This window comes from Conger conger, chromosome 1 (assembly GCF_963514075.1).
Source record: "Conger conger chromosome 1, fConCon1.1, whole genome shotgun sequence".
Taxonomy (NCBI): Eukaryota; Metazoa; Chordata; class Actinopteri; order Anguilliformes; family Congridae; genus Conger; species Conger conger.
In genome coordinates, this window is record NC_083760.1 from 33,065,309 (window position 1) to 33,079,568 (window position 14,260).

At 39.2% G+C, this 14,260-nt stretch overlaps 1 protein-coding gene across 2 annotated transcripts; it reads left to right on the forward strand.

The window, feature by feature from the left end:
• The first annotated feature begins 1,365 nt into the window (after nucleotides 1-1,365).
• colec11 (collectin sub-family member 11) lies at nucleotides 1,366-12,549 on the forward strand. Of its 2 annotated transcripts, none has more exons than XM_061259548.1 (7): nucleotides 1,366-1,450; nucleotides 2,346-2,483; nucleotides 3,307-3,378; nucleotides 9,117-9,188; nucleotides 9,360-9,413; nucleotides 9,646-9,741; nucleotides 10,389-12,549. In XM_061259548.1, exons 2-7 carry the CDS (start codon nucleotides 2,354-2,356, stop codon nucleotides 10,796-10,798), a joined length of 834 nt encoding a protein of 277 aa, XP_061115532.1. In that variant the 5' UTR covers nucleotides 1,366-1,450; nucleotides 2,346-2,353; the 3' UTR covers nucleotides 10,799-12,549. The 2 variants fall into 2 exon arrangements, with proteins under 2 accessions (XP_061115532.1, XP_061115540.1); XM_061259556.1 differs by having other exon boundaries at nucleotides 10,407-12,549.
• Nucleotides 12,550-14,260: the final 1,711 nt, after the last annotated feature.

A 14,260-nucleotide genomic window follows, 5' to 3' on the forward strand; every position in this document is an offset into this window, starting at 1 on the left:
TTGGATAGGGAGAAAGCAGTGAGGATAACAGCTCCAGAAGAAATAACAACTATGAAGGTCGCATGGCAGAAGCTCAAACCATGGACTGCAGAAGTGGAGTCACAAACTGCACCACACTCTCCTCTTTAAAGGTACAATAGGTAAGATTTATGTGTTCAAGTATTGTTACAAGACCATTTTAAATCCCTTTCTATCATTGAAAAAGGCTCACTGACATGTTGACTCACCCTCTACCCATGTTTATAGTCCTTTTGGGTTTCCAAATATGCAGTTGACGGGCCGGCACTCTTTACCAAAACATCTATAGCTGCACAATAATTCAAGCTCATTGGTTGAAAATTGGTTCTAATTGCCACAGCCAATGGCGTTTCAAGTTCAGCGTGTTCAAAGAGGGTGTTCAAAGGGGTGGGATAAACAGTGTTGTGGTTGGAGGGTGTTTGTTGCTGCAATTCCTCTCTTGACCATTAGAAGTCAAAAAGACCTATTGTACCTTTAACATTTGCCAAGTTAATTTTGGTAATTTGTGAACTCGCCAAAATGTGCGGTTTCTGCTCATTTTCTTGTTAATCATTTCAGGATTTTTTTGGCCACAGATTAAGCTTTGTCCTGAACTAAATTAGTTTTGCATGGAACATCTCCATTCAAAATTCAATTTTGTCCAGGACTGATATGTGTCAGCCCATGTGTGGTGGTACAGGTTGTTGATAGTAATTTTGATGGGTGCAGTTAGCTCATTCTACCACTATGGGGCAGTGATGTAACAGAGAGGGTATTCAGTGATTGTAGTGTGTCCTCATGTTTAGGGACTTTGACCTTTTAAATACTGGCATCTAAACAGATCTGTCATTATTAATGCAAATGATAAGTAAAAGGAACCCTCCTGACTGTTGCTGTTTGATTTAGTGCTTTACCTATGTTTGATTTAACCTACATTCATCCACTGTTTGGACAAGTTTTCCAGAATTTTCCAGAAGAGGATTGTCAGAGGTCAGTTTCCTTTTTTAATTAAACAAATGAAACATACAAATAAACAACAATACACTTATCATCAATACTCAAACGACAGCATTTGTACAACATAGGTACAGGGTATGCACTTATGCAATCATTAATAAACCACAGAATTGTATAAGCATGTATCCATTAGAATCCTCTTCAAGGTAAATTTGTAATCATTTTTATCAGCGGGCCCCAGCTTATCAAAGATAGAATGCTTTCCCACGCAGTTGTATCTGCCGGTGGCCCAGATGTCGTTGCTCTATCAGTTGAAATGTTTATGGATGCTTGCATTCTGGGGCCCTGGTTTCGGGGGTGCAGTGCTGAAAAACGCAAACCCTCTCACAGACCTCCTGCACGCACAGTTCCGAAAAGGAACATGATTCTCATTTGCGCCTTGCCACATGCCGAGAGCCACTCATTGCCCAAGGAGCTTAAAACTTTACCACCGAAGGTAGGATTCGTTTTCTTTCAGATGCTAACGTGTTACGCTACAACGTTTATGTTTGTTTCAAAGTTTGGGGAAGGACAGATAACATTCAACAATACAATTGTGTACCCTTGTGACAAGTGGCTCGTGACTATGCAAGACAACTATAGCCTGCTGTTATCAAGGTAGCCTCCTGTAGAAATTTCACGAGGTTCAAGAACCGACAGTTCTAGATAATGGCAAGACAATTGCTTCTTATTGGTGGTATTGCATCATAATCCATTATAATCCAGACATTTTCTATATATTAAACCACAATGCATTCTTATTAGAAATAATCATCTAGTATACTGTTATGTTTTTGCTGATTGGCTGTAATTGTATCAAAAATAGAGGACAATGTAAATATTTGGAAGATTTTGGCTCTTGGAAAAACAGTTTCCAGACAGATTTTACAGTTAGAAATATGCTTCCAAGTCTTTTTTTTCCAGTTATTACTTTTGCTGTGTGGTCCGAGTTGCTCTTTATGGCAGTTGATTGTGTGACTGATGGAGTTGGTATCGTGCTCTGTGAATACCTGTTTACCATCTTGATGTATTGCTTTTCCATATCTTCTACATGTTACAGCATAAGATCAATCACCTCGAGGTCACAGTAGCACCCATGCATCACTGCCATCATGTGCCTTTGTTGTACAGCTGGCACAACCATATCTGTGTTTAATATCTTTGTATGTGAGAGTTATCATGCAATTATATATTGTGTAGGCACACCTTTCAGTGGCATGTCTGTTTGTGTGTCCAGTATGAAGTGTTTTAAGGTTCTTACATGTTTAAGTAGAGTGTGTGAAAGTGTGTGAGTGTGTGTGTGTGTATGCGTGTTTATGTCTCAGTGTGTGTACCCGTGCCTCTCTCTCCAGGCGTCAGGATGAGAGCAGAGGGCTTAGCATTGTGCAGTCTGGTTTCATTGCTTGGTTTGACGCTGCTGGAGTCGACATACTGCCAGCACCTACCCGAAGAGCCCTGCTCAGTCCAGATCCTCGTTCCTGGACTCAAAGGTATCCACACCGTGAACTCGAAATAAAAGTGTTTCAAAATGGAAGATATCTCTCCTAATTCATAGTACTTTGAGCCATTGTTCCACACAGTAAGCAGGTTAGTATACCACCAACAGTAGTAAAACTAGACCAGTTCTGGTATGTATTTCGTCCATGGTGTAATATTCACACTTTTAGAGGTGAATTTGGTAAAAATGTATCTTCCACAAAAATAACATTGCCACTTTTATATAATGGAGTTGGTTATAAAACAGTCTATAAGTAGGTTGAATTTGCATTCTGAGTAGCATTTATTTTTTATTTTTTGGTGTAAAAAATAAACAATTTCAATATAATATTTTTAATGTCAGCAGATAGATAGAAAGATACAGTACAGTGAGCCCATATGTCTTGGGACATATTTTGTTTTCTTGATTTAGCTCTGTACTCCACAAGTGTTACTGCGTAATCAAACATTTCACATGTGATAAAGCACATTTCCAGCTTTTATTGCATTATTTATTTTTATACGTTTTGGTTTCACCATGTACAAATTACTACCGTTTTTATACAGTGCAGTCTGTAAGTATATGGACAGTGGTACAATTTCTGGAACAAATTTCTTCCAAACAGTAATGTCATCATTAGCAGTTAAACAGCAAAGATTGCTGGAGCTACCTCTTTTCATTATTACATTATTATTAGATTATATTAATACAATTTTAACGTAGAGAGCCTTTCACCAGGGTGCAATGGCACTTCCCCACCAGGGAATTGAACCAGTGATATTCTGGCTACAGGTACATCTCCTTAACTGCCCCCTAGCATTGTGTTCTTTTGACAGGTGAACCAGGGGAGAAGGGAGTGAAAGGAGCACCCGGGAGGCCAGGTAGAGTGGGGCCCCCTGGTGAGACAGGTACAGAATGCCCTTCAGCGATGCACACAACTCTGACCAGGGGCTAACATTGCGCACTCTGTTGAAACCAGTGCAGTGCTGGATGACTCTTGAGAAGTGCTGATAAGCAAGACCCAATTTTGCTATTTAGAATAGAATAGAATGCCTTTATGACATTACATTACATTAATGGCATTTGCAGACGCTCTTATCCAGAGTGATGTACAACAAAGTGTAAGGTGCATACCCATAACCAAGGAATTTTGAATATTGTCATTGCACAGCAGTACACCGCTTACAAAATAAATAGTAAACATCCATAAAATAGGAATAGAAAATAGAACACAAAAAATAGGTAAAAAGATTTTATTTTGAAAATATATATATATAAAAGCCCATTCACATGTCCAAGAAACTATTTTTGCACTCACACTTACACTTTGCAATAATTTACAAACTGGCCCAAAGAAGTGAAAGCAAGTTTCTTTTACAGAGGAACCTTTCCATGTGGTTAGAATTTATGCAGCGCAAGTAAAAGAACGCCTTAAGTAGCCTGTTTTCTTAAAAACTGTTGTTTCACTCAGATACATGCGTTTGACTGGAACTTGGAATAGATCGTACATCCGAACAAGCCCGAGATTGACTGAAAATTATTCCCGGAGTAATTGTGTTGACATGTGAAGCACACACAAGTCAATGGCCTTCACAACGCTTAGTTATAAACACTCAGTACATCCAGCCATACACTTTCCCTGGGTTTAAACTCTTACTGTAGGTCATAGACAGTGGAATTGTGACCTCTGACCTCTGGCTGTCCAATTACATCAGAGTCCAGAGCTGCAGAATGTTTACTCAGCAGGGTTTGGAGGTCGTGCGAGCCGAACGGCTATACATGCAGTTACTGCTAATGATGGTGGTTGTTTATAACATGGGAGGGGAGAGATCGCGGGAGCTGAACTCACATGCTGCCACCCAGAGAGAACACAGCCTGTCTGCTATGGTTGAGATACCAGCCAATAACTGCTTGTGGTCACAGAAGCTGTCAGCAATGCCCAGTTCCATGTGGACTAATTTCCTTGATGTCACACTTTTAACAGTACTTTATCTGATGCAATGAACATTCAGGGTAATTTTAGTTTTCTCTTTGTTTCTGTGTAAGGATGCACATCCTATGGGGGACATTCAAGTACAGTAACTGCCAGTTAAAGACACGCTGAAATCGAAGTGAACTTTTTCCTCTATTTAGCCTATTCTTAGCATAACCATACCAACACTTCTTAAGGGATATATTTAAAAAAATTACAGATTATAATAATTCCATTCAGTTCCTGGAAAACGTGATTTTACGAGATTTGATGTCATCATGTACCAGCGGGCGTGTCAATTTTCCATTCCCCTCCAATGAATATCCTTTGACAAAGTGGCATGTATTCTTACCCCTAGAGCCATAGGATACGGCTCTGCTTTCCCCTCCTCATTTAACTTCAGTCAAATTGACTCCCGCCCTCCAAAAATTCCCTATAGAGCTGTTTCTCTTGCATATACAGTTGTGGTCAAAAGTTTACATCCACTTTACATCTGTAAAGAACATGTATGTCATGGCAGTCTTGTGTTTCCAATCATTTCTACAACTCTTTTTCTGTGATGGAATGATTGGAGCACATACTTCTTTGTCACAAAAAACTTTCATGAATTTCGGGTCTGTTATGAATTTATTTATCTTCTGAAAATGACCAAATCCAAATCTGCTGGGTCAAAAAAAAAAAACAAAAGAAATACAGAAATGCTAATATTTGGTTAAATGTCCCTTGGCCATTTTCACCTCAATTAGGTGCTTTTGGTAGCCATCCCCAGCTGCCACACTACCCCAAAGCATAATGAATCCACCTCCATGCTTCACAGTTGGCAAGGTGTTCTTTACAAAAGTTTAACCTTTTTTCTCCAAATATAACTTCTTTGGTGTTGGCCAAAAGGTTCAGTTCTGGATTTGTCAGTCCAAAGCACATTGTTTGAAAAGGATTTAGGTTTCTCAATTTTTTCCTTTGCATCCTTCAGATGCATAATTTTGTGTTGAGGTTGTAGGAAAGACTTCTTTCTGGCAACTCTGCCATGTAGGTCTTTGTCGTTTAAAGTATATTGTATTGTTGTCCTGTGAACAGCTAGACCCGTGTTTGCTACTCTTTTTTCAGTTCTTTTTTGGGTTTTTCTTGGTCTTCCAGACCTTGCCTTGATTTCGACTGTTGCATTTATCTTCCATTTTCTAATAATGTTTCTGACAGTAGAGATAGGTAGTTTGAAACATTGAGAGAGTTTTTGTAGCCTTTTCCTTCTTGGTGGAAATGAACCATCTTCATTCTGAAATCCTTTTGGTTGGAGGAACCCATAGTTGTTAACAACAGACAGAACATCCACTGCAGTTAGATACTTCAGAAGGCATGGAGTTACTTCAGAATAAAATGTTCAGCCCTGCAATTGTACTCATCTGACTCATTGAAGTCCAAACAAGTAAATCACCTAGGTCTGGGCCTTACCAATCATCTTTTAAAAAAGTAACAGTAAAAAAATAAAATAAAAAGCAATCTTGCTTTCAAATTTGCAGAAAGGTCTCTTGTACCATTTATCACATACAGATTCATTGTAACAGAAATTTAAACCGGGGTGGCCAAATTTTTGCACCCCACTGTACATATTTTTAAACATTCATTTCACAGTATGTTTAATAGCATAAAAAGTTTAGACAGGACTTCTTTAAAAGTCATGGTCCATTGCTATGGACACCAGGTCTACAGAGATGTAACCTGCAGCCTATTTATATTGTGAAAATTATATTATTTGGCACAGAAAAACAATGCATTAGCATAGTACAAAAAGTTAAAGGAGTAACATGGTGGTTGAATGTGACACTTGCCAGTTGTCTTCCAGCAATAACAAAACAAATTTAAATGTAAATTTAAAACGTATTTTTCGAAGCCTAAATTTCCCACTATAAAAGTTCACCCAAACTGTCTGGGCATGGCAATGAGAACTGTCAATTAGCTTGTCAAATTGACAGACCGTATTCCCACTTTCCACACATTGTTTGTTACCATAGCTATCTCCATGATACGCGCTCATCTTGGGGGACTGAATTTTCACAAGCTAGCTAACTTAGTATATCAACTATCGACAGCTAAGGTAAGTATGCTGACTTATCCAATGATAATTTTGCTAGCTAGCCAAGTTAAAATAAAAGCACAACTATAATGCCCTTTTAAAAATAAAAAAAATAGCTAGCTAGCTAACGCTAAATGTTTATAGCCAGAAATTGTCTAATAGTCCTTAAAAGGCACTCTAATTTGAGTGAATATTTGTATCAGTGGAGGCTGGTGACTTCCAGAATTGAGGAGGCCATTTTTTTCCGCTTGCTCACTTCACTCGCGATGGAATGTTCCCTGTTCTCTTATCTGTCTTTGTGCTGGCCAAAGGCATACTATTTGGAGTGTAAGCTACAGTCAGAAAGTTCTGGCTGATGAAATTCATTGTGCAGAGCTTAGCCTTGTGCCTTCCTGAAGAAATGACATTGCTGTAAGTCTATGAGCCTGCCTGATAATTAAGCTGAGAAATGACATTTGGATGTAATATAAATGCCAAGTGAACATGTGTAAAAGGCAGGAATTTTAATTATGTAGTTAAAAACAATTTTGTTTAGCTTACATTTTTCATTCTTCTACAGCTTCAACATGTAATCACCAATTTAATCAAGTTTAGCATATAAAAAAGATAAGATAACACTTTCTTTATCATATGTAGTTTTATTCAATATATTTAATATAAAATATGTAAAAATATGGTTCCAGTTGGCTTTATCTAACGTTAACGTTATCCACTAGAGGGCAGCACTCTATTCGTATTTAGAGTGAATTTCCTCACAGAGCAACAATTCGGTAATTTGATATGGAAGATTATTAAATTGACTTGTAATAAAACGAAATGGACTACATTAAAAATAAAACTGTTCAATAAATCCCAAATGGTGTCTAGCATGACCTATTGAATGTCATTCTCACTCCCTAGTATCTGGAATCTGCATATCTCCAGCCCAAGATCTCAAATTGCGCTAGAATCTCGCCGACTTCCGAGGTAGTTTTAAGCAAAAGTGTTTGCTTGTTGGCCAAATGAGCTATAAACTCCAGGGATGATAGCCAGGGGTGTTCTCTAAATTTCCTGAAAAGCACAAGTTGATAGGACACTCGTAGCCACTATGGCGAGTGTTTGTTTGACTGAAGTGACTAGCGAATTCTCAAAATGGCTTCTGTGTTGAATAGGAAAGGAAAGGATAGTTGATTCCAAATGAACCAGTAGCATGTGATTGGACGAACAAAATGTCAATCTTTCAGCCCTGGACACAATGCATGGTGAGGCCAGGCCTCCGTTGCCCACCCATTTTCAGTGATCTGGCCAATCACATATTGGCATGAAAAAAAATGCATTACATTGACTTCTATGAAAAGCTAATTTCCTAGGGGAGGCCTGGCCTCCCTTAATACAAACTGATAGGGAAATCTGGCCTGTTGCTTTACAATTGCAATATTGGGTTTTAGCCATGGGAAAATTTAGATTTATGAACAAAACTAAAATAATATGAATATAAAAAATAAAAAATATGTTTTTTGTTAAAATAAATAAATAAAATAAATATATTTATTGTTTTTTTTAAATCTCTCTCTTCTCTCAAATTATTGGGGAGGCCAGGCCTCCTCCACCTCTATGGAGGAGCCTCCACTGATTTGTATTGTCTTGCCTGGAGTCCAGCGGCGCAAACTATGGGTCACAAGCTATGGGTCACAAGCTATAGGGGAGGGATAAAGAGAATGGTTATCCTCGTGTGACGAAAAATGTTCATATTCAGCAGTTGAGGTCCTAGAGGTTGGATATTATGGATGAGAATGAGGATGAAGGTGTATCCTTGACAGCCAGTATTGAGATAGAATTAAGAGAGATAACATTTAACATGTGTGGGGTGATTAAGGCATGACGGATGGTGCAGTGGGTAGCACTGCCGCCTCACAGCAAGGAGGTCCTGGGTTCGAATCCCCGTTGGCCGGGGCCTCTCTGTGTAGAGTTTGCATGTTCTCCCCGTGTCTGCGTGGGTTTCCTCCGGGTACTCCGGTTTCCTCCCACAGTCCAAAGACATGCAGGTTAGACTGATTGGAGAGTCTAAATTGCCCATTGGTATGAGTGTGTGAGTGAATGGTGTGTGTGCCCTGCGATGTACTGGCGACCTGTCCAGGGTGTATTCCTGCCTTTCGCCTAATGTATGCTGTGATAGGCTCCAGCCCCCCTGCGACCCTGTTCAGGATAAGCGGGTTAGGATAATGAATGAATGAATGAATGAATGAACGAATGAATGAATGAATGAATGAATGGGGTGATTAATAGAAATATAGATGGATAGGCAGGTATTCTGACATGTATTATGTCTACTGATTTTAAACAAGCGTTCAGACCCTACATCATGAAATAAATAAATTTTTTTGTTTGAGCCTCATTTCTACATGTAATATGAGTAATAAAGATAAGAGTAAGTTAAAATGTTATTGAGAATACCATAGAGTGTATTTTAGAAAACAAATGAACCATTTATACAGCCAATGCCCTCCACTGGAAACTAACACTACTGCCGTCATATGAACATTTCTTTATCTCACCATGCTCCCAGCACAACCTATACACAAATGCACTTTCTCATGTTTTCTATGTTATGCTATTGGCTCTCATAGGACATCCTGGACTCAAAGGGCAGAAAGGCCTGATGGGACGTTATGGCAAAATGGGACCCGGTGGTATCAAAGGTAAAGCCCTTTCAGTTTGCCATTCTGGGAAGCAACATAAGTCAATCTCAGTGTTTTTATATGAGGAATGAGCAATTGTGATGGGTGAGTGATTGACAGCAAGCTCTAGCTCCACCCATTATGGTGAGGGGTAACAAAGCCTCACTCTCCAAACACTTGTTACCTCAACAGGTGCAAAGGGAGATTTGGGAGATGCTGGACCACAAGGGCCAGATGGAGATCCAGGTATTATATTTTTTTCTTGCTGCTAGCCTTGGGACTACACATTAAATAAATTAAGTAAATAAAGTTTAACCCTGTATGGATCAAAGTTGCACTGAATTAGGCTACAATATTAAAACTGAAGTTCGGAGTATTATCCTTGCAGGAAAATGGATGTGCTATAATGTGAGAGTTGTCTTGAGGTGATTTACGTATGACAGGTTACCTGGGGACCCTGTACCAAATGTGTTTCTAGGCATCCCCTGTGAGTGCACACCAATAAGAACAATGATTGGTGAAATGGATAACCTTGTGACACAGCTGGCCAATGACCTGAAGTTCATAAAAAATGGTATGTTTCTTCAATGCTTAGACTGCCTGAATCTCAAATCAGTCTTTGCATTTTCTGAGTAATTCAAATGTTCTACAGAACATTCCAGAAATGGCTAAGAATTAAAGACAAGCTGAAATCAAAATGCACTTTTTCCTCAATTTAGTCAATTCTTCATAACCATACATCTTAAACTACAATATACAGTATATTCCAAAAACATTTAAAACTTTACACCAAAGTTTTTGTTCATCCACTTCCCGGTAAATGAGATTTTATGAGATTTGACATAATTGTCTGTCAATTTTCATTCCCCTCCAATCAAAATGCTTTCACACAGTGCTGTATATTCTTCCACCCAGGGCCATTGGTTCCGACTCCTCATTTAACGTCAGTCAAATCAACTCCCAGCCCTCCTTTCACCCTCCCCCAAAAGCTGTTTCACTCACATATACTTCATATCTCAGAAGCTAGTGCTGCTCTATCTTCCGTTTCAGCTTGTGTTTAACACTTGAAATGATTAAAGCCACTGTGCAATGGGGCTGTTCTGTCCCTGTCGCGTACATTTGAACTGTTCCTTCCTGTTTTCAGCTGGAGTTGTGTGTTGTGTGTCCATGTGCGACGGGGCAAGCAGCATGATTACAGAAACACAAGTGCTCATTTTTCAGCACTGCCCTCCCCTGCAGCTGTCGCCGGCCTCAAGGAGACGGACAGCAAGGTCTACCTGCTGGTCAAAGAGGAGAAACGCTACCCGGAGGCCGAGCTCTACTGCCAGGGCAAGGGCGGGCACCTGGCCATGCCCAAGGACGAAGTTGCCAATGGCGCCGTGGCCACTTACATCACCCAAGCCGGCCTGAGCCGGGTCTATATCGGCATCAACGACCTCGACCAGGAGGGCCACTTCGCCTACGTCGATCACTCCGCCATGACCACCTTCGCCAAGTGGCGGGAGGGGGAGCCCAACAACGCCTACGAAGACGAGGACTGCGTGGAGTTGGTGGCGTCCGGGGACTGGGTGGACGTGGCCTGCCACCAAACCATGTACTTTGTCTGCGAGTTCGATAAGGACAGCGTCTGACTCCGTTCCCACGCCCCCTTGACCGGTCAAGGAAAGCTAGGCTCATTCGGTCACTTTATTTTTACCGTTTGTTTTCACGAGAACAGGACAGTTGAGGGGCAGTAGTTAATTAGGTCATGAATACATGCAGTAAAACACTTTTGGTTTGGAGTTAAGCTTGATGATGGAAATTTAAACCTCGGGTCTGAATGCTGGTTTGGACCCTTTGAGCCGCCAAGGGTGCTTTTAATCTGAATATAAATATTCAGGGTAGTTCATTAGTGAAAGCTTTTGTTGTTTTGGCTCTGTACTCCAGCACAAATAAAACAATGACAACAAGGTTAAGGTTCAGACTTTTAGCTTTAGTTTCAGGGTTTTTACATCCATATTGGGTAGCAATTGTAACCGTTTTAATTCATAGTCCGCCCCAAAAGTAATTGGATAATTGGCTGTTCACATTTTTCTTAGACAGATGTGTTGATTTTCATCCTTAGTTCATGCACAAAAGAGCTAGCGAAGGGTTTAGAGTTGATTCTAGTTGTGGTATCTGCATTTGGAGTCTGTTGTTGCCTCTCAACATGAGGACCAAAGAAGTGTCAATGTCTGTAAAGCAGGCCATCATTTGGCTGAAAGAGCTGAATAAATCAATCAGACATAGTCAAAATGAGGCGTGTCAAAATAAACTGTTCTTAAGAAGCAAGAATGCACTGGTGAGCTCATTAATGGCAAACAACTGGGTTGAGCACAGAAAAAGTGTAGTGGATGACAGAAATATCCTTTGAATGGTGAAGAAAAATCGCTTTGTAACTGCTCAACAGGTCAAGAACACTCTCCAGGATGTAGGTGTAGATGTGTAAAGATGACTATCAAGAGAAGGCTACAGCAGCATAACCTCAGAGGGTTCACCACAAGATGCAAACCCCTGGCAAGCCCCAAGAATAGAATGACGAGGTTACAGTTTGGAAAAATGTATACATTAAAAAACATGTAGAGTTCTAGAACAAAGTGTTATGTAAATAGGAAAGTGCATACCACCTCATCTGTCAAACATGGTGAAGGTAGTTTTATGGCTGGGGCATATATGGCTTCCACTGGAACTGGCTCACTTGTGTTCATTGATGATGTCACTGCTTACGGCAGCCCCATGATTAATGTCAAAGTATACCGAAACATCTTGTCTGCTCAGATCCAAGCAAATGCATCATAATTGCAGTGAAAAATGATCCAAAACATACAGCCAAAGCTACCAAGGAGTATTTCGGGCCAAAAAGTGGAATGTTCTTCACTGGCCAAGTCAATCACCTGACCTCAATTCAATTAAGCATGCATTTCACTTGCTGAAGACATCAACCCAATATGAATAAGATGGACCCTCAAAGTAAAGCTGAAAGTCTGCATTTTGTGACTGTTTTATTTACATTTTTTGTTTGCTGGAGTACAGAGCATGCATGATGAATAATAATATTACTATGGAATTCAAGCTGAGACACACTGTTCTGTTACAGTCCTGTGTTAGCAATGGTTTTTGTTATTCTGTTATCAGCATATGTGTATATTTTTTACAAAAAAATGAAGCCTGTTATTTAACATAATTGCTTTGTTTTTTATAACGCCATATACATTTACACATTTCTTTATAACTTTGTTATTCCTTTATTTATTGATGTATCGATATAAGCTGTACAATATAAGATGTATAAAAAGTATAAGCTTTCAGGATACAGAAATGTTACAAAAAATGGAACCAAAAAAGTAGTATCATATACGATGTGGAACCGAAATTGTTCACAGAAATCAGACTTTAATGCACTGAATGTCTTTTTCTCTCTTTTCCTTTCATGTTTTACTATCTTTTTCTACATTTTCACTTTTATGATTGTACTGTCAACTGCAGTTGTTTATAACAAATGTGACAATGATTAAAAGGGATTTGATGGGATGTCTGACTATTTTCATTACAATTTTGACACCTTTCTTGCATCGTGAGAGAATGCATAATACAAAGACAATTAGCATTATTACTGAGATTTTCATGAAGTTTTTACTTTGTTTACTCACTCTGGGTTCCGGTTAACAATTTCACAATAAATATATGCTCTGATATGGGGACAAAATAATTATAAAACTTCTGCTGGTTAAATGTGTTTCCACCAGATGAGCTGAGTTGCTGGCAGAAGGCTTGGTTACCAGTGTCACTTATGTAACTGATCCAAATAACAAGGCTTTGTAAAAGGAAACATGAATTAAACTGCATGCATGCCAGGGAGCTCAAGCTCAGGGAGGTGCCAACAGTGAATGTCACTAAGCCATGTAGGAAAAGCTTCTCCATTACACCTGATAGAAATCTGTTCACTGATAAATATAAAATGAGGAGTTGTGTGGATGTTTATCAGCAAAATGTTTTCGTCACGGAACAAGTAAAACACAGAACAGCTCTTTTGACTTCAGTCCAGGTTCTAGATTTGGGCAGGGTCCAGGTTTTACTCAGTAATCCTGCTTGATGGAACGGGTCCTTAGTCTTTTAGGATTTTAAATTATCGATCCCAACTTAAACTAGAGGGCCATTTGATTTGCAGACTTAGAATATTACTCATCCATTAACCAACTAATTGGTTCATGGTTGGAACATCAGGAGATTGCAGGGATTTGGAGTTACTCACTCCAAATATAATAAGTAAATAACATGGGCCTCTAGAAACATGGAAGTTCCTGCGGATTTCCTATGTGGTTTGACTAGAGGAAATTGAGGCTTAATGTGATTTAATAATTCACCCTTTCTTGAGTTTGATTGGAAAAAAATTTTATCAAATCATTTTAGGTTTTTTTGGAATTTCCTTACAATATTAAGAGTGATCCTTGCTTTTTACATGACTCAGCAGTACTCTGGAATAAGTTAAATTGTTCGGAAAATGTTTCGACGGTTGAAATCATCTTCAAAACCAGAGTGATTGAGATGTGATGAATTCCATGAAGCTTTGATTTGCCTGTTGCATGTCTCCAGTCTTTCTCTATGCTCACCTGTGACAAACTATCAATATAAATGGAATACGTACACTTAATTATACTTTCATGTAAATTACAAATTTTGATGTATTTTTTTAAGAGGTGAAAGGCTCCTCAGTCTAACTAGTATTCCTGATGTAAAGTACAGCACGTTGACAATGTTTGACCATGCACAACACTATTCTTTTCTAAAAAGGCGGAATTTAAATCATGCCCATGAACATGAATAATTAACAGAGTGTTAAATTATGTATTCCATTGATCAGGAATTGTCTGGCTGAAGCCAGGTGCCATGGAGGAGAAATATCTGGTTACTTCTGCAGTAAACAAAAAACACGCCATGGTGTGCAGCGTGAAAGAGATTATGCTAGATCAGTTATCTGTTATTATTTAATAGGGCTGTCATCTTTCAGCATTGAAGCCTGACTTAAAACTCCAAATGCATCACGTTTGTGGAAAGTTGAGGGACAGCCAGCTTGT

Excerpts from the sequence above, each read along its gene's own strand:
- colec11 (XM_061259548.1), top strand. The coding sequence starts at position 2,354 with ATGAGAGCAGAGGGCTTAGCATTGTGCAGTCTGGTTTCATTGCTTGGT. Across the intron at positions 2,484-3,306 it reads CCTCGTTCCTGGACTCAAAG|GTGAACCAGGGGAGAAGGGA; the intron begins GTATCCACACCG and ends TTCTTTTGACAG. Across the intron at positions 3,379-9,116 it reads GGGGCCCCCTGGTGAGACAG|GACATCCTGGACTCAAAGGG; the intron begins GTACAGAATGCC and ends TGGCTCTCATAG.